The sequence below is a fragment of the Ahaetulla prasina genome, chromosome 4, assembly GCF_028640845.1.
Source record: "Ahaetulla prasina isolate Xishuangbanna chromosome 4, ASM2864084v1, whole genome shotgun sequence".
Classification (NCBI taxonomy): domain Eukaryota; kingdom Metazoa; phylum Chordata; class Lepidosauria; order Squamata; family Colubridae; genus Ahaetulla; species Ahaetulla prasina.
Genome location: NC_080542.1, coordinates 90,988,284 through 91,008,272, shown reverse-complemented (window position 1 = coordinate 91,008,272; position 19,989 = coordinate 90,988,284). Strand labels below are relative to the sequence as shown.

General features: G+C 38.9%; 1 protein-coding gene across 1 annotated transcript in view; it reads right to left on the bottom strand.

Moving 5' to 3' along the window:
- Positions 1 to 19,989, bottom strand: part of TOPAZ1 (testis and ovary specific TOPAZ 1) — an 80,293-nt gene that overhangs the window by 23,841 nt on the left and 36,463 nt on the right. The window contains exons 10-15 of the mRNA XM_058182724.1: positions 18,348 to 18,411; positions 16,695 to 16,846; positions 16,144 to 16,236; positions 15,116 to 15,222; positions 12,480 to 12,546; positions 10,119 to 10,293 (exon numbers count right to left, since the gene is read on the bottom strand). Coding sequence (XP_058038707.1) covers positions 10,119 to 10,293; positions 12,480 to 12,546; positions 15,116 to 15,222; positions 16,144 to 16,236; positions 16,695 to 16,846; positions 18,348 to 18,411 — 658 coding nt within the window. The remainder of the gene's footprint in view (positions 1 to 10,118; positions 10,294 to 12,479; positions 12,547 to 15,115; positions 15,223 to 16,143; positions 16,237 to 16,694; positions 16,847 to 18,347; positions 18,412 to 19,989) is intronic.

Sequence of the window (19,989 nt, the reverse complement as noted above, 5' to 3'; positions counted from 1 at the left end):
TTTTTACATGGTGCAAAGGAAATACAATTTTTGAAACATACGTAAGTATGATATTGGAAGCAGACAATGTACAAAAGTTGAGTTTCCTCAAGTAGAAAATTATTATTTAGTCCATTTTTTTTCTTAGAAAAAAGATCAAAGTAGAATATATTGATTTGATACCTTAATTTCATCCATGCAATCCTGTAAAATTGGCGGGTGTACCCAGAAATTAAAATTCATTCTTTTGTTAAGGGGCTGAGTGAAAGTCCATTCTGGAAGTTTTGCCAAACCATTTTGGACTAGCCATAGCTTTGAAGACATAAAACCCTGAACATTTTGATTTTTCAAGTTTCAATTAAAACATCATCTGCAGGAATTCTGAAATTAGTTTGTGGGGTAAAATGACAAGACTAGTGTATATTGCACCTCTCTTACTTATCCTTCACACTGCTGGCTCCTTCCCAAAGTTTTCCCTTTTCACCTTGCTCTCAGCTACTCCTTCTGCCAATGATATATCTCATTGGTTTGCCTGATCCTCATCTTCCTAGTGCTTTCTTTCCCCTCTCCTGCCTAGCCAAACATATTATTGTTAGAGAAAGCCCTCAACTTTGCAATTTTCTCCCACTTTTCTTCCTAACCAGCTTGGAACCATGTTTTCCATACAATGTAGAGTCAAACATGCATTTTCAGTTGAAGGGCAGACTATTTAATCCATGTTCAGAATGTTTACATATCCTAATTATCAGATGCGTAAACATTTCTTTTCTGATCAGGCAGATTTTAAAATATTTTTATTTGCATATTGTTCATCTCCTAAAATTCCAGGTAATTCTTAAAGATGCAATGCAACACATCCCATAAAATACAGAACATAAATTGGACCCAGAAAGCTAATAGAAATCATGCTGTTGCTCTAAATTTATTTATCAAGCAGTATGGTAGCATAAACGGTTATGAAAGGAACATGTTATCTTTGCCAGGACTTTCCTGATCCACAAAGTGTAGCAAATGGCATACTAATCTAAGCTGTGTCTCCACCTGCTATTCCAGAAGGAACCACAAGTCCTTTGGAACCCCAGGTCATAGAACCATTCCTATAGGGCAGTGGTTCTCAACCTTTATAGTGCTGCGACCCCTTTAATACAATTCCCCATGATGTGGCGACCCCAACCATAAAATTATTTTCGTTTTGAATTTATCGCGCCTGAAGCCGTATTGGCTAGCGATCTGAACTGCTTGCGATTGCCTTGAGGACGGAGGCATTAAAGCGGAGACTCCTCCCCTATTAAGTTTATCGCACCTGAAGCCAGATTAGGCTAGCGATTGGGAGTGATTGCAGCTGGCTTGAGAGGGAGACATCAGAGCAAAGATTTCTCTCTTTTTTAATTCATCGCGCCTGAAGCCGAATTCGGCTAGCGATTTGAAGAGCCTGCAGCTGGCTTGTGGAGTCAACCATTGGAGCGCGATTCTTTGACTCGCAAGTATACTTCCCATATTTCCAATGGTCTTGGGTGACCCCTGGCAAATTGTCATTCAACCCCCAACGGGGTCCCGACCCACAGGTTGAGAACCGCTGCTATAGGGAAAGTATGACTCCATCCAAGCCAATCATCAAAGATGAATAAAGTTAGTACGTTTCTGGACAAACAGTATCTATTTTGCTAGGACTCAATCTGATTTTATTTCAACCAATCCAACTTCTCATAACCTTCCACTACTGGATTAAGACTGCCACAGTTTATGACCTTTCTCCATAATTTCATAGAGATATTAAGGCGTATGTATAAGGCGGTGACTATTTCATCTACCGCCCGAGACTGAGACTGAGATGGATTTCCATCGACTTTTCCCACCCGGAGATATCCTGACCGTCCAGGATGGGTCTGTTTGCCGTGTTTTTTTCATCATGCGGACATTTTCAGCGGCTGACCTTCTTGCCCTACGAGATTCCCCTCTCTCGTGGGTTTGGCCCTCTACGTTATCGAGGGCCCATCTTGAGGACGGGTTTTGGAACCCCGAGAGATGGCATGCCAAGAATAGGAGACTTAGGGGATTTTTAATTAATTGTTTTAACCGTTTTTTTAAGGGGAGTTTTAATGGGAATTTTACGGGGAGGGTGGAAATTGACAGGCTTGGGTTGGGGGGGGGAGGGAGGGGGGGTGTTGGGGGAAACCCGTCGGGGAGGGTATGTCCAGTCCCAGCGTGTGCTCACGACACTATTTCAGTTGGTCCGAAGACAGGGGGGGAGGGGTTTGTACAGAGCAGAGAGTGTTATCCCATCTGTACGGTAAGTGGGAGGGGCAGATATGGCGGAGGCAGGGGGCCGTATCGTCCTTTGGGAGCACGTGGTCGATGTTTAAAAGCGATCACGTGCTCCAACCCCCCAGTCCTCACTCGTTCCCCGGATGGTCAAGACCCTCAGAGCTTGGGTCTTCGGCTGATGCTCTGCAATGCCCGGTCCGTGGTCAACAAGGCTCCTCTGATTTGTGACCTTATTCAGAGGGAGTCCACGGACTTTATGGACATTACGGAGACCTGGTTGGGCGCAGAAGGGGGTGTACTCCTGGTTGAACTGTGCCCTCCGGGTTTCCGTGCATTCCATCAGCCGAGGGCCCAAGGTAGGGGTGGGGGGGTGCGGTTGTGATCAAAGAAAGTCTGGAGCCGAGGGAGTCCACTGTTCCTCAGATAGCTGGCTGTAAATCCCTCCTTGTGAAGTGGGGCCATCGGAATCAGATGGGGCTGTTGATCACGTACCTGGCTCCTTGCTGCGTGACTACAGCCCTACCTGAGCTACTAGAGGTGCTTGCTGGCGTGGCGGTTGAGATTCCCAGACTTCTAGTCTTGGGGGATTTCAACTTGCCATCGGCCGGCTTGTCATCAACGGTGGTTCAGGAGTTCCAGGCCTCCATGACAGCCTTGGACCTGATTCAAGTAACTGATGGCCCTACACACATTGGGGCAGGCGCGCTAGACTTGATTTTTATCTCTGGTCAGTGGGTTAATGATCTGGATTTAGGAGATGTAGTGAAAGAACCGGTGTCATGGTCAGATCATTTTCGCCTAGACTTTCGGACCGCCGCTCACCACCGCAGGGAGACGGAGCCAACACGTTGGTTCCGTCCCAGGCGCCTGATGGACCCGGAGAGGTTCCTGACGGAGCTTGGGCCGTTCCCTGAGGATCTTGCCCACGGCACGACTGAAGAACTGGTTGCGGCTTGGGAACAGGCCGCGGCTGGGGCTTTGGACCGTGTCGTGCCTTTGCGGCCTCTGACGCAGCGTAGATCTCAATTGGCTCCCTGGTTTTCCGAGGAGCTAAGAGAGATGAAACGCCGGAAAAGACGCCTAGAGAGTACCTGGAGGTCCAGCCGTTCCGAGGCTGATCGGACACTAGTGAGGTCTTTTACTAAGACCTACCTAGTGGCAATGAGGGAGGCGAAACGTTCCTACGTTTCCACCCTCATTGCATCGGCAGATAACCGCCCGGCTGCCCTGTTTCGGGTGACCCGTTCCCTCCTTCATCAGGAAGGACGGGATGACCCCCTACAGGGACAGGCTGAGGAGTTTAACGGTTATCTATACGATAAAATCGTTCAGCTTCGGGATAGCTTGGACCAAGATTGCGATGATCCAACCGAGATGGCGGAGACACGTCTTGTTGAGGTTATTTGGGATGAGTTTGATTCTGTGGCTCTCGAGGACGTGGACAGGTTGCTGGGGAGGTTGCATGCAACTACATGTTTACTGGACCCGTGTCCTTCCTGGCTAGTGCTGGCTGCTCAGGAAGTGACACGAGGCTGGCTCCAGGGGATTATAAACGCTTCTTTGGTTGAAGGGGTTTTCCCGCCGCCTTGAAAGAGGCAGTGGTGAGACCTCTCCTGAAGAAGCCTTTCCTGGACCCAGCTATTTTGGGAAACTACCGTCCAGTCTCCAACCTTCGCTTTGTGGCGAAGGTTGTAGAGTGTGGTTGCGTGGCAGCTCCCCCGGCATCTGGAGGAAGCTGTCTATCTAGTCCGTCTTCCGACCCGGTTACAGCACGGAGACGGCTTTGGTCGCGCTGGTGGATGACCTCTGGAGGGCCAGGGACAGGGGTTGTTCCTCTGCCTTGGTCCTATTAGATCTCTCAGCGGCTTTTGATACCATCGACCATGGTATCTTGCTGCGCCGGTTGGAGGGATTGGGAGTGGGGGGCACCGTTTATCGGTGGTCCCCCCCCTACCTCCCTGACCGGCCGCAGACGGTGTTGACAGGGGGGCAGAGGTCGTCCGCGAGGCGCCTCACTTGTGGGGTGCCTCAGGGGTCGATTCTCTCGCCTACCCTGTTCAACATCTATATGAAGCCGCTGGGTGAGGTCATCAGTGGTTTCGGGGTGAGTTATCATCTGTACGCTCATGATACTCAGCTGTACTTTTCCACCCCGGACCACCCCAATGAAGCGGTCGAAGTGCTGTCCCGGTGCCTGGAAGCTGTACGGGTCTGGATGGGGAGAAACAGACTCAAGCTCAATCCGCAGCTGACTGTTGGGGGCGAGTTAGTGGCCCCAAAGGAGGTGGTTCGCAACTTGGGCGTCCTCCTGGATGGACGGCTGTCCTTTGATGAACATCTGGCAGCCGTCTCCAGGAGGGCCTTTTACCAAGTCCGCTTGGTCCGCCAGTTGCATCCCTTCCTTGACCGGGATGCCTTATGCACAGTCACTCACGCTCTGGTTACGTCTCGGTTGGATTACTGCAATGCTCTCTACATGGGGCTGCCCTTGAGGTGCACCCGGAGACTGCAGTTAGTCCAGAATGCGGCTGCCCGAGTAGTAATGGGAGCCGCTCATGGCTCCCACGTAACACCACTGCTCTGTAGTCTGCACTGGCTTCCTGTGGTCTTTCGGGTGCGCTTCAAGATTTTGGTTACCACCTTTAAAGTGCTCCATGGCTTAGGACCCGGGTACTTACGAGACCGCCTGCTATTACCCTATGCCTCCCACCGACCCGTACGCTCTCATAGAGAGGGTCTCCTCAGGGTGCCGTCCGCCAAACAGTGTCAGCTGGTGGCCCCCAGGGGTAGGGCCTTCTCTGTGGGAGCATCGACGCTCTAGAATGAACTCCCCCCTGGCCTACGTCAAGTGCCTGATCTTTGGACCTTCCGTCGTGAGCTAAAAACATACTTATTTATTCAAGCGGGACTGGCATAATAGTTTGATTTTAAATTGGGGTTTTATTAATATTCTTAAATATTTTAAATTTAATTTTAATTATTAGCCGTTTTTGTAATTTTGATATGTTTTAATTTGTTTTAATTGTACATATTTTGTATTTTATCTCCGGCTGTACACCGCCCTGATTCCTTCGGGAGAAGGGCGGTATAAAAATTCAATAAATAATCAATAATAATAATAATAATAATAATAATAATAATAATAATAATAATAATTAAATGATGAGGAAAATCCTGTGGCAATCTACATTAGAACAATCATGGGTTTGATGGGTTCCTCCTCACAATTAACTGGAATTGTACTTAGAAAGAAACAGACCCTTTTAGAATGGAACCTTACTGTAATGTAGTTGGTCCAAAAGGATAACATACAGTATTTGTTGATATAAAATTACTCAGCAAGACACCTAAAATATTAGGAGGATCACATTCTCTCTATCCAGTTCCCAAAGGAAGTTACACCACTGACCAATGGTTATATATAATACCCAAGTCTAAATCGCGACTTGAAATGATTTACACAATCATCTGACTTCCAGGATCTTCTCCAAAACAACTTTTATTTGGATCAGCAACAGCAAGTCCATCAGATTAATTTATAGAGATGGGTAGTAATGGATCTACTAGACAAGGCACTAGGAAGTTGAGAACACATCACATTGCACTTCATAGAGTTGTAGCTGCTCAGTTTTCAAGCAAAAGGCTGGAACTGGAGCCAATCAAACCAACTGGATCTAGATCAGTGGTAAAATCTAAATTTCTTTCCTACCAGTTTGGTGGGTGTGGCTTGGTGGGGGGGTCATGTGATTGGGTAGGCATGGCAATGTAACCATGTGACTGGGGGATCAAAAGACAGAAACTCACTAACAATGTCCTGCTGGAGCAGGGTTGGACTAGATGACCTCCAGATCCCTTCCAGCCCTGGATTATCATCTGAAGCTGCATTTGTATCCTCTGAAGCTGCCAGGTTTGCAGTCCTTCCTTCCTTTCTTTTTCTTCCTTCCTTCCCTCCCTCCCTCCCACTCTCCCTCTTTCTTTCTTTCTCTCTCTCAAAAACGAACCCCCCCACCCCCGCATTTTTGTCTACACCCTTTTGCCTTCAGGGTAGCCTACTGAAGCAAAAAGGGACTCCCCCACCCCCATAAAAAAAAGGCTCCGATGATCGTGCACCACAGCTGTATTTGTCAGAGCCTTTTTTTTAACCTTTTAAAAGCATTTTTTTTTACTACCGGCTCGGGTGAATAGGTTGTAAAAAATGCTTTTAAAAGTAAAAAAAAAGGCTCTGACGATCGCGCACCACAGCTGTGATTGTCAGAGCCTTTTTTTATCTTTTAAAAGCATTTTTTACAACCTATTGCCTGAATAGGTTGTAAAAAAATGCTTTTAATAGTAAAAAAAGAGGCTCTGACAATCACAGCTGTGGTGCGCGATCGTCAGAGCCTTTTTTTTTACTTTTAAAAGCAGGAAGTAATGACACCTGGATGGGTGGGTGAAGCCTCATGCTGCCATCGCTACGGGTTCTCTGAACCATCTGCCATAATTGCTACCGGATCCCTCGATCTGGTCTGAACCGGGAGTATTTCACCCGTGATCCAGATTCAGGAATGTTCCTTATAGTATGTTTGTGAAAAATGTGCCCAGTTTTGGGCCTGGAAAGCCTCCTGCAGCAACCTGGAAGCCAAAATGGAGCATGGGGGCGCTGTGTTGGGCCTGGCAAACCTCCTGCACCAACCTGTGCATGTTCCCTGCCCCCCACGCATGTGTGAGGGCATCCCCTGCATGTGCCCCACCCCTGCACATGCGTGGTAGAGACCCGAAGACCAGCTGGCTGGTGGGAGGTGCGTGCACATGTGCGGTGGAACTGGGCTGGGGTGACGGCTGGCATGCCTGTAGAGAGGGCTCTGCATGCCATATGTGCCATAGGTTGTGGCACATGTGCCATAGGTTTGCCATCACGGCTCTAAGGGAACTTAACTAAGAGTAATTCCTTACAAGCTACTGTATGGGTTGGATTCATGTGTCACCTGCTTCAAGCAGCTGGTAGCATCTCTGGGAGGTGATCAAAGCCTCTTTAACAGCAGCAATGTTGCTGAATGATTTGATAAGGATGGTGGTGATCCATCTCCAATCTGAAAAGGCTCTCCATTGTAGCAGCATTAAGCTGGAGATACAACTGGAGGCTGGGAGATTTGAAAGGGAGAAATAAGCTGAACCCAAGCAAGCCCAAGTTTTTGTTTGTCCAGAAACATCTAACCCTCTGCACTGGAAGGCACTTTAAGCATGATGTTTTCTCAGAAAAAAATATGTAGGAGATCTCCTATACTCACAACTACTACAAGAGAGACATAGGGGAGACACAGTTAGAGGAACCTTTATCCAGTGGTGGGATTCAAATAATTTAACAACCAGTTCTCTGCCCTAATGAACCGCTGGGTGGTCATGGCCAACTTGATTGGTCTCATCCTTAGGAAATTTCTCCTTAGTCTAACTCATAATAAAATAACACAATAAAATAGCACTGTTACAATATTTAGAATAGAATACAATACAATAGCAGAGTTGGAAGGGACTTTGGAGGTCTTCTAGTCCAACCCCCTGCTTAGGCAGGAAACACTGCACCATTTCAGACAAATGGTTATCCAATCTCTTCTTTGAAACTTCCAGTGTTGGAACATTTACAAATTCTGAAGATAAATTGATTAATTGTTCTGTTAGGAAGTTTGAGGGGCTCCTACAAAAATGAGGGGGTCAATCTATTTTCCAAAGCACTAAAAGGCATGACAAGAAACAATGGATGGAAACTAACCAAAGAGAGAAGCAACCAAGGACTAAGAAGAAATTTCCTAAGGATAGACCAATCAACCAATGGAACAGCTTCAGACCATTGTGGGTCTCCATCACACACAAGCAACATAGTTACAAGATAATTTGAAATCTTTACAGTCTAATACTGTAAGATAACTCTTAAATGCTGAAAATGCAGGATCAAAATACAAAAACACAGAAACAGCATTGCAACCCTATTCCAAATTAATAAAATCAATTCTGCTAATTAGAACATGTATTTAAAAAGACATAAAACTCTGACAAGAAACTCCTGCTCTGTATTAACGTTTTTAAAACTCCTTCCCTGGCCTAATCCTGTCAAGAACAACCTAGAAATAAGGAGGGATTTCCTGTCAGTGAGAACAGTCAGCCAATGGAACAGCTTGCCTTCAGAAGTTGTGGGAGCTTCATCACTGCAGGCTTTCACAAAGAGATTGGGCTGTCATTTGTCAGAAATGGGGTAGGGTCTCTTGCTTGGGCAGAGTGTTGGCTAGATGACATACAAAGTCCCTTTCAACTCTGTTAATCTGTAAGTTTCTACTGTTTCTGTGCTGACTGCATTCCTATGTTTTGATATCACAATTAAGTATTCGCCTGTTAAATGGTTCTTGGCTGTCTGCCCGGCGCTATTAACTGAAGGGAGAGAGAAGAAAAAAATCCCTCTCTTTCACTTTACACCCCCCCCCCCCCAGTTTTAAAGGGGCTAAAATTTTTCTGGTGAGAAAATGGCTATGTGGTTATTTCTTTTTTTTTTCTTTTCCCTTCCTTTGGATAATTACAAATGAGCAGGAAAATCTGAGGTGTGTGACCTACTGGATTCATCAGGCAGGCAGACAGCCTTTACTATTCAGCCACTTTGTAGAACTCTAGAAAGAGTTAACAAACAGTTCTTCCGAAGCGGTGCAAACCAGCTGAATCCCACCACTTAACTTCCTAGAATAAGGCATCAGTAACTCATGACATCATATTCTTTTGGACAGGCTACTGTAGTGTTTTACATAGATTGCTCCTGAATATTACCTAGAGATTGAATATTCATTTAACACTAATACATTGCAAGTATTTCATTAGCTGTAGTTATGGGAACTCAAGGATTCAGTAGAACTAAAACTTTAAGTGTCAAAGTGGGAGAGGTCAACAGAATTATCAGTCTGATCTACTGGCAAAATTCTTGATAAGGAACAGCTCCACTAATCCTATGCCATCCGTCTGGTAAACTTGCAAGATTTGTTTCTCTTGCCATGAGCATGTATACATCTGAACTAGACTGTGTTGTTTCTCCATGTCATGTAATATACGTGGATACATGCATAATTATGTATGTATGTATGTATGTATTTATCTTGTTATGTTTATGTTTATATTAGAGGTAGAGACCCTTTGAGAGCTATATGCAACATAATTTTATTTTCATGTATGCCGATTAGTGTACATTCAAAGTCACAATAATTCTATTCTATTCTATTCTATTCTATTCTATTCTATTCTATTCTATTCTATTCTATTCTATTCTACTCTACTCTACTCTACTCTACTCTACTCTACCATCACTTGCCACTAATATCTGAATTACTCCATTTGCAGCAAGAACTGAAATGAGCCCTTAGTAGAAGCTGCTTAGAGAGTTTGTGTGATCCTTGGGGCAGTCTCCATATCTGCGGCTGCTGTTGCCTTTGTATATTGCTCACAAGAGAAAAATGTGAGAGAACTTGCTATTGAGTAGAAAAATGTAATCTCAATGGTCTGATAAACTCATTCCTTTATTTATCTAGTGAAAAGAATCAAGATTATTGGCCATTTTCCCTTCATGAGAGCTACCAACAGATAATGAAGTTCTTATTTTAGATGTGCTATCAGATATTACATAGGAATTGAACTAAAGGGCAGAGGCCTCCTTCATATATATTCACCAAAAATGTTTCTGCTTTTGAAAGTCAATGGGATGATGAGCAATAAAGCAGAAGAAAAATTCACAATTTTCACTGCAGTGAAATCAAGTGGAGATCAAGTGGACCTGATACTTTTGGGAACCCACATTCAACTTTAAAGATAACTTGTTTTTCTTTGCATGTAACCTTGAAATATTTGATAATATTTCCTGATTTTACCTGCAGTTGCAAATTCGCAAAATGGAATGCCTGGCTTTTCTTCCTTCACTGAACTGGTTAGTATGGTGGCTACATGCCATGAATATTTTTCAAGATAATCAGCATTTTTACACCCTCTTGTCACTTTAACATACAAAGTTCCCAATTTAGTCCAGTCATTTTTTTCTTTACAATGCTGTTCAAAAGTGAGAAAAGATAAATAGCATTACTAACAATAATTCATATACATTATAAACTTAATAAGTAGCTTTTTTAAAAATAGAACTAAATTCTTTAAATAGATTTTGTCTACTTAAAGAATTGCTTATCAGTAACTGTATTTGGATGTTCTATAATTTTATATAATTTAAAGATTCTTCCTTGTAACCTATATGACTGTAAAAATATTGAGAAAATAAAAAGAATACTTATAATTCATTCCAAAACCTTAATAACATATAGAAGATTTGTTGTTATTTAACAATAACTGTTCTTAAAATCTCTCTTAACTGACTCTGAAAAATCAAACATTGTAAAAACTCTTGAAATTGTTAAGATATTGGGGCAGAACCTCAAATGTTTTGTTTCAGTCAACAGGGTCATTAAGAAACTTGTTGAAAAAAAAGGTACACATTAACTTCAAAGATTTGAGAAGAATCAAATGTGAAGCTACCAGGAATCCATTATCCTTTGGTGCTGTCATATCCAGAACTGCAATCTACCTGGAATGCCCAGAAGTACAAGGTGTCCAGTGCTCAGAGACATAGCCAAGGTAAGGAAGGCTGAAACCCAACCATCACTGAACAAGACACATAAGTTGAAATGGCAAGACTGGGCCAAGAAATATCTGAAGACAGATTTTTCAAAGGTTTTATGGACTGATGAGATGGGAGTGACTTTTGTTGGACCAGATGGATGAGCCCATGGCTGGATCACTAATGGATACAGAGATCCATTTTGACTCAGATGCCAGCAAGGTGGAGGTGCGGTACTGGTATGGGTTGGTATAATTAAAGATGAGCTAGTTGAACTTTTTTGAGTTTAAGATGGATTCAAAATCAACTTTCAAGCCAGTTTTTAGAAGACACTTTCTTTAAGCAGTGGTACAAGGAAAAAGTCTGCATCTTTCAAGAAGGCAACAATTTTTATGCAGGACAATGCTCCATTAAGTATTCCACTGCATGGCTAGCCAGTAAAGGCCTTAAAGGTGAAAGAATAATGGCATGTCACCCTTCCTCACCTGACCTAAACTGTATTGAGAAATTGTGGACCCTTCTTAAATGGGAGATTTATAGTGAAGGAAAACAGTACACCTCTCTGGACAGTGTCTTGGAGGCTATGGTTGCTGTTGCATAAAATGTTGATTGTCAACAGATCAAGAAACTGACAGATTCCATGAATGGAAGGCTTATAACTGTTACTAAAAAGAAGGGTGTCACTGATTTTTTTTTTGAAATATCAGAAATGTTTATTTGTACATTTTGAGTTGTTTGCTTATTATTCTCACTTTAACAGATACATTTAGTTGCATAATTCTGCATACTAATAGTTACCCAATAATGGTGCATACAGATATTCTCCTAAGAAAGCCAAAACCTCACTTTTACTTTCTACTTTCTTAAATATTCAGGTTTGAGGTTTATTAACATTTTGAATTGACCAAGAACGCTGTAGTTGTTCAATAATAAAATTAATCTTCCAAAATGCAACTTGCTTAATAATTGTGCACAGTGTGCTAACATGCCTGAAGTTAGGTTTGTTGTAGCACCCCCATAGTCATATGATAAAAATTTAGATGCTTGACCAAATGCAGGGGTGATGCAACTCCCCCACCTAATTTTCCCACCAGGCCTTGCCTCCAAACTGCTGCATTTCAGAGCTGAGCTGAGGAAACCGCGGTTTTGCACTGCACTGCACTTACCCAGCATATATGGCCTGTTTTGGGCCTCCCCCTCTCTCAGGCACCCCCCACACTGCTTAAGGTCACTTAACAATCTCAACAGGAAAGTCAGCATTGGGATCATTGCGTAAAACAATAACATGGGTGTCTCACTTAACAAACATAATGACTTATGACCAAAATACTGGGCTCAATTGTGGTTGTAAGCTGAGAATTCCCTATAACATAAAATATAGGTATGGTTTAAGAAAATAGTGTATGAAAATGAAAAGTACTGATTAAGTAATTAACTACTCAGTTTTAAAAAACAGAGTTTATTTTCCATATTTACTATTTTCACAATTTTTACATTATTTCCTTTTCATTTTTACAATAAATAGTAAACTAATAAAAACTGAGACAGCAACAATTTACCCTGTGAATCATAATGTTTACATAATAACTAATCATTAATACTAAGGTCCTAAAAATATACATGGTACCTTAAATGCTGCTATTGTTGAATCAAAATCACAAAAGGTGGCCTTGTGAAAATGTCTTTCCTGAAATCTTTAAGAACAAACTTTTATATAGTACACTGCAATTGAAAAATCTTTTAATCAGTGTTTAGCATAAAAGGCAATAGGTCAAACCCCAAATCACTGCATAAGTGCAGCTTTTTCATGCTAAAGATCTTATTTTATCTTTGGCGACTATTCTAAGGTGAGTATTATACTTTGGCGAGTATAATACTTTGCAATACTTTGGTGAATGTTCTACACTAAAAAACGTAGGCAGAATTCAACAAAAATTAAACTCAATTGTTGAATTTAATTCAGATTATAATTACATGATTGTATTTATATTTTTAACAGTTTTTCCATTCTACACATTAACATACAATTTCCCATCAACTTTTAGAGGACTATGGAGCTGCATCCAAATTACCATTGCAGTTTGGGAAGCTTGAACTGTTCATCTCTGTCAAATCATTATGTTCCGTACCAGAACCACGGAAGCTTTTAGCCTAGTATGGCTTCCAAAGCTGACACATTAACTATTTCTCTATTTTATTAGGATACAACAACACATACTTCGCAAAATATACTTTGATTATCCTATCACATGTGAGCATAGGAAAGCTTACCAAGAAAACTGTTATCTTGTAGTACTGCAGAAGATTTGTAGGTGGACTTTTTTACTCAGTATTGATGGGGGATGAAAACGAGGGATGGCTACGATCTTTGAAATTATTTCAAAAGCATCTCATCACTGCTTCGTATCAGCCATTGCCTTTAATTTTGTCTTGGCACCAGTATTTGTCCATTACTGGCATCTATAGAAGCTATCATTGGGAATTTTTAAATTTTGGGTTACAAAATGTGAACAGCCTTATTTATTTTTGTCATATATGTAACTCATGAATAATGCCGCATTTGGTGGTTGTGTGGTCATGATGCAGAATTCTGAAGTAAGATACTAGGATCACTACCAGGAATTTGAAGGTTAGGAATAGTGGCTGTTGTGGATTGTGAACAATGCAGAGAATATAAAAACTTCAGAAGTGCTTTGCTGGATGACTTTTGTCAGGAACTTGGATGTGGGATGTAGCCCTCTTCATCAACCTCTCAATGGCATTCAGTGCCACCAATCGTATCTTTCTGGCTCACGTATGAGGATTACCTTCTGAACTATCTTCTTTGATTATAAGTAGTTCATTTTGTACTTATTTGACAAAGGGATATTTAATAATTTGTCTATTCAAGAGATTGATGGGAAAAGGTTTAGAGGTAATGTTTTATCTGCTACAATCTCTTTGGAACAGATCAACTTTGCCCTTGTGATGCACTTGGTTCCTTCTTTGAAGTCCTCTAGGAATGTCATTAAATAGTGCTGTTTCGTAGAACTTTTGATCTGTATAATCGCTAGCAAGATTAGTGCTAGTGGTATTTTTAAATTTTAAACTGCTTGTTTATTGCTTGTTATGTTTTTATTTAATTTGTGAAATAATGGGGGTCATTTTGGAATCCAGCAGCACAGAAAACTTGAGAATGAATATTTAAGGCATGATCAAATACAGCTAGTCCTCAATTTAGAACAGTTCATTTAGTGACCATTCAATGTTACAACAGCACTGAAAAAAGTGACTTATGACCAACTTTCACATTTATCACAATTGCAGCATCCCATGGTCACACGATCAAAATTCAGATGCGTGGCAATTGATACAGTTGCAATGTCCCAGGATCATGTGATCACCTTTTGCGACTTTCTGATAAACAAAGGAATAGGGAAGCCAGATTCACTTAACAACCATGTTACTAATTTAACAACTGCAATGATTCACTTCACAATTGTGGCAGGTCATAAAATGGGGCAAAATTAACTTAACAAATGTCTCACTTAGTAACAAAAATTTTGGAGTCAATTGTAGTTGAGTCAAAAACTACCTGTAGATTCAGCTAGTATCATATTACAAAGATCATGAATACAAAACTGTATACAGCAATTTGCTAAAGATCTTTCATTTACAAGTATTAATTTTGCCACTGCATTCCCTTATATGTCTTTTGAACAATTCAGTACATAAATTGAGGAATAGGTATGTCAGGGTAATGATGATTTAACACTGACCAGCCAATGTAAGGCTGATGCACCTGTAAAGCTGATGAAATGTAAGGATGCAATGAGAATGAATCAACATTGGCGTAGTCAGCTTGAGACTCTGAAGGGGTCCACACAAGTCTTTTACCACTTTAAGAGGCGTCTATTTAAAGGCAGCCATGAGAGGGCCTATTTCTCTCTTTTCGTGTATATCCTTTGCTACGTTCTCAGTGTAGAGAAGATTGATTACTCATCAGGTATTTGCTACCAGGTATGTTTCTGTATAGATCTTGTATATAAACCACTGTTAATTGTCTAAGTCTCTATGTGTTGTGTTTGGCTCCTGGGTTGTCTCCTAAAAGTAGTCATGCTGCAAATGCTCCGACAAGGTATGAAGTTAAAAAACATAAGATAATGAGTAATTACTTATGAACAAATATAGCTGGTATAGATTGATATTTTATAGCTTTATGGGCATTGATACTTCAAAATGTTATCCACATGAAGCTTTAAAAAAATATTAAAAAGTACATACCTGGACCTAAGCATAGCAATTTCCTCACTGGAAACATGTAACTGGTTTAGTAAGTTGGTGATCTGTCTAATATGTTCATGTTCGAGAACCATTCCAGCATCAATAAGCTATAGTAACAAAAAATCCATTTATAAAAAACTTTTTCAAGATTTCCACAAGTGCTTGCAAAATTCTTTACAAAAATAAGGAAAAAATAGATAATATATGTCAAAGGCTCCGTGTTTATGATTAGAGATGTCAAGATAACAGTTGATAACAACATTTTCATAGTTCCAAATACTCAATCTAGATATTGCTAAATTAACCATGGACTGCTCAATGGCCACAATATAATACTATTTTGATAAGATGGTTAGAGTATACTTTAATATGAAACAGTCATAGCAGCCAAGAGATTCAAAGCAAAATTTTATATCCAATAAACAAACTATAATATCATTTAATGATATATATATTTAGATTTCATTATATGTTTATATAAAAGTGTTGAAAAGTAGTAGTAAATGTTATCTTTCTAACATTATATAGTCTCAAACTTTACCAAAATCTACAGCAAGTGGCAGATGCCAAATTTTTAGGTGGACAACTCTTATTCAAATAATTGCTGCCAATTCTTTCATGCATTTACCATTTTAGCAATACCCAAAAAATGATATTATTTATTATTCACTCAAATGTATTAGTTGCCCAACTCCAATGGATTCTACAATATTTCTATTGTATTTCCAAAAATTTGCTCCTTTCTCATGTTTTTGAACTATAATCAACATAGTACTTTTCAAACATGGTCATTAAAATTTAACCTTCTCCATTTTTTGGAATTTATTTTACATGGGCTGCATTTTAGTTGAAAATGCCAATAAACCATTTTAAAAATAGATATCACTCTAAAAACATGACTCTGTTCTTGTTCTTTGGTATGAGATACCATAAAAATAAAAAAGTGTTATTTGTGAGATTATCTCCAAGTACCATAAAGTCTCTTGAAACGAAGTTTCTAAGAAGAAATGAAATAATCCAAATCATACCTTATGAAAGATGTCAGATAATTCAGGTACTGCCTCTTTTATTTTCATCAAAGCCACTTCTTCAAATATTTTGAATAGAATATCTATAGTTGGCTAAGCAAAAAAACAAAACAAAAATAAACCCTTAATATTTAAAATATGGAATTTACAAAAAGATAAGCAAATGTTAAAGATTCTCATTTCCACAACTTTTAAGATTTTAGATATGCCTGATGTAATATTGCCACTTGTGAAATGGCTTGAATTCAAGTTTTGTGCAATTATCACAAACAGAATTTAAAGATCAGACAATATGATCCTGTGGAAACTAACCACATCTATCATCTCTAAATTGTTTTCAGATCATTTTTGGCATGATATCGTAAGAAATTCATTGGACAACCATGGAAATTCTAAACTAAGTCAACAACTAAACAGCAATCCAAAATCCAAACAGCATGTAAATATAAAGATATTACAATAAACTAAAAATACTCCAATTATTTGAGAGTAGGTTCAATTAAATTCATTGGAATTTATAGAATATTATTAAACACTGAAGGATCACTTACTAATATTTTAATCCTGATGCCAATGTCCACTACATGAAAAAGTTCTTTCAGCAAACAGGACTGAAGCAAAGATGTTAGGAGATCATGAAACATTTGCAAATCCAAGTGATATATGGTAGTACCTTTTTTGCAGTAACCTGAGAATATATGTACTAAAGAAAACAGGAAATTTAAAGGTGAACGCAAACAGTATTTAAGTAATTTATTACTGAAATGATTTACAGATAACCTTCAATTTTGTTCATTTCATGATGGTCAAAGTTATAATAAACTCAGAAAGTATGCTTTATGATCTATAATCAGACTGATGATCATTGCAAAGCATTGCACCATCCCAGAAGTCAAATGATTTCAATTTGGTCACATGAGAATTGTCTTACTTTTAAACTGGTTGCAGCATCCTAAGGTCACATGATCAAATTTGTGACCTTTTTTGCCAATTAAATTGGGGAAAGTGGATTTGCCTATTAAACACAATCACTCACTTTATAACAATCATTAAGGTGGTCATAAAATTGAATCTAGTAACATGGTAACTTAATTTAGGATGGCAATTCTGATCCCTAGTATGACCGTAAGTCAAGATTATCTGTACTGATTTTGAAAAAGTAAACTGCATAAAGGATACAATGGGAATTCAGTTTTAGAAAGGGATGTAGAAAGGAATTTGTCTAGAGTATCATTTTTTCATACAATTTTTGTAACCTTATTTCTTATATATTAGTATTATTCCATGAAATATTAGTTAACAATGAATTATTTTTTACAATTTATACTCATTTATATAAATTTTATAATCCAAAATGTTTTATGTTATGCATCTAAAAATATTCACTTTCTTAATTAAAATAGCTAAAACTTGAGTATTTCAAATTCCTGGCTATTTTAATATTCACTGTTTTGTATCTTCATTCATCTCAAGTACAAAGTGGGATGAAAAAATAGTTAAACCATAACCCTCAGAATTAAATGTCTAGTGTTTTAAAAGTACAGTGATCTTGCCTATAGAACTTTATCTTGAAGAATGACTTTTGACTTTTTCTTTTAGCTATGAACAGTCATTAATTTCATATGTATTCCCTAGCAATGTTTGTTCTCAGGATTAAAATTTCTATGTATTGTTTTAAATATTCAATTTAAATATTTGAATATTTATAAAGTTTTCAATACCAGGAATTAATGCCATAACATATTTTATTTCAGCTGGAATTTTAGTTTTAGTTCTGATGTAAAGGTTCTAGTTCTGATGTATTTGGATAGCTGCTTGAAGATTTTTATATGTTTGGAATCTACATACCTATCTGACTACCAATACTGATGACTTGGCAACCTACTAATTCCTAATTTCCTATTATTTGTGAACTATTATACTGTGCTAGGATAAAGATTTAAAAACTATACATTGGCTTCAGCTTTATGGATCTTATATCCATAGCGCTCTAAACTAGATCGAATCTGACTGAATTAAGTGGTACTTTACTAAACTCAATTAGATTAAATTTAAATTATTGTAATGTCAACTTTCTACTCATTAGTGAAATATCAGGATAATTCTTGAGCTATTAATATGTATTATATTCTGAAATCAGAATCAACAGATGTCAATCTCAAACTCAACATATTGAGTATGTAGTAATGTTGAATTTTTATTACCTGCCCGCTGCAGCAAAACTACGCCACCAATACTTATATATTTCTTAATTATTTCATTGCAAAGCTAGTAAATAAAATAAAATCACAAAGTTAATACTCTTTGCTAAACAAGAAAAGGAAAAAAAAGGTGCAGAAGAAAACACAAAAGATAACACATAGTTTTTTTCTATTATTATACATTTATTGTAAACGAATTATTTTTAGAGGCTACAATTCAAAACATGTTTATATGGATATGTTCTAGTGATACTTATAGGACATTGTTCCCTATAAATGGAATACAAATAGGGAAAATTCTCAAATAGGTGGATCAATTCCAGTATGGTAAAACAAAATAAAAGCAAATTTGGAAAATTGTACTGATAATATTCAAATATCTATGGTCAAGTATTCAGAAATTCTATTCCCAAACTTTGTCTGCAAAGAATTATTATGTATTTTATGTCATTCTTATTTCCACCCTTCCTCCTTTTCTGAAGTTCTATGGCATGTACAGAAAAGTTAAGAAACAAAGGGGCATTGCTTTTTTGAAAGCAACACTTTAGTGCTGATACCTATTATAAAATCTCAATGAGAAAGAATTGTTAAATTTCTCTATTAAATTTTCTCCAGACAAAGAATCCTCTCTTTTTCTCTTCAATATTCCATGAAGGTGATTTATCTTTAACAAGATATATCTTGCATAATTCAAAAAGAAATAATAAAACAGATTAGACATCTGGGATTGAAAGAAATTTGGGAAATTTTCTTTCTTTTTTAAAATGGATTTTCTCACATGAAAGCAGCAAAACACCACTGATATCTGCAAGTGTGTCAATTGAGCAATTCACATTTTTAGAAATTGAAAAAAAAAATTACCTTGTTTCCTTTTTGAACTGATTTTGGCAAAAAGCACTATAATTGCCATTAGTCAGGGGCCGTGATAGCTCAGGCTGTTAAGAAGCCTGTTATTAGAACACAGTAGCCTGCAATTACTGCAGGTTCAAGCCCGGCCCAAGGTTGACTCAGCCTTCCATCCTTTATAAGGGAGGTAAAATGAGGACCCAGATTGTTGGGGGGGCAATAAGTTGACTTTGTAAAAAATATACAAATAGAATGAGACTATTGCCTTATACACTGTAAGCCGCCCTGAGTCTTCGGAGAAGGGCGGGATATAAATGTAAACAAAAAATTTTTTTTTTGGCAAAATCCCAAAATGATATACAGAATAATTGTTCATTTCCAAGAATAAGAAAAAGAAACATTATCTTATCTTCCTAATGATAACTTCAGTTGAAAAAATTCCAGAATCTGACTCCTCTTCTTTCAAACACAGAATTATACTGACCATATCAAAGTCAGATTACAGTTTATTTATTTATTTAGATATGTGAAGATGAAAAGAGGAAAGATTGGAGGCAAGAGAAGAATGGGACAATAGAGAACGAGATAGTTGGATGGAGTCACTGAAGCAGTAGGTGTGAGCTTAAAGGGACTCCAGAGCATGGTAGAGGACAGGAAGGCCTGGAGCAGGGGCTTCCAAACTTGGCAATTTTAAGACTTGTGGACTGCAACGCCCAGAATTCCTGAGCCAGCTTTGCTGGCTGAGGAATTCTGGGCGTTGAAGTCCACAAGTCTTAAAGTTGCCAAGTTTGGAGACCCC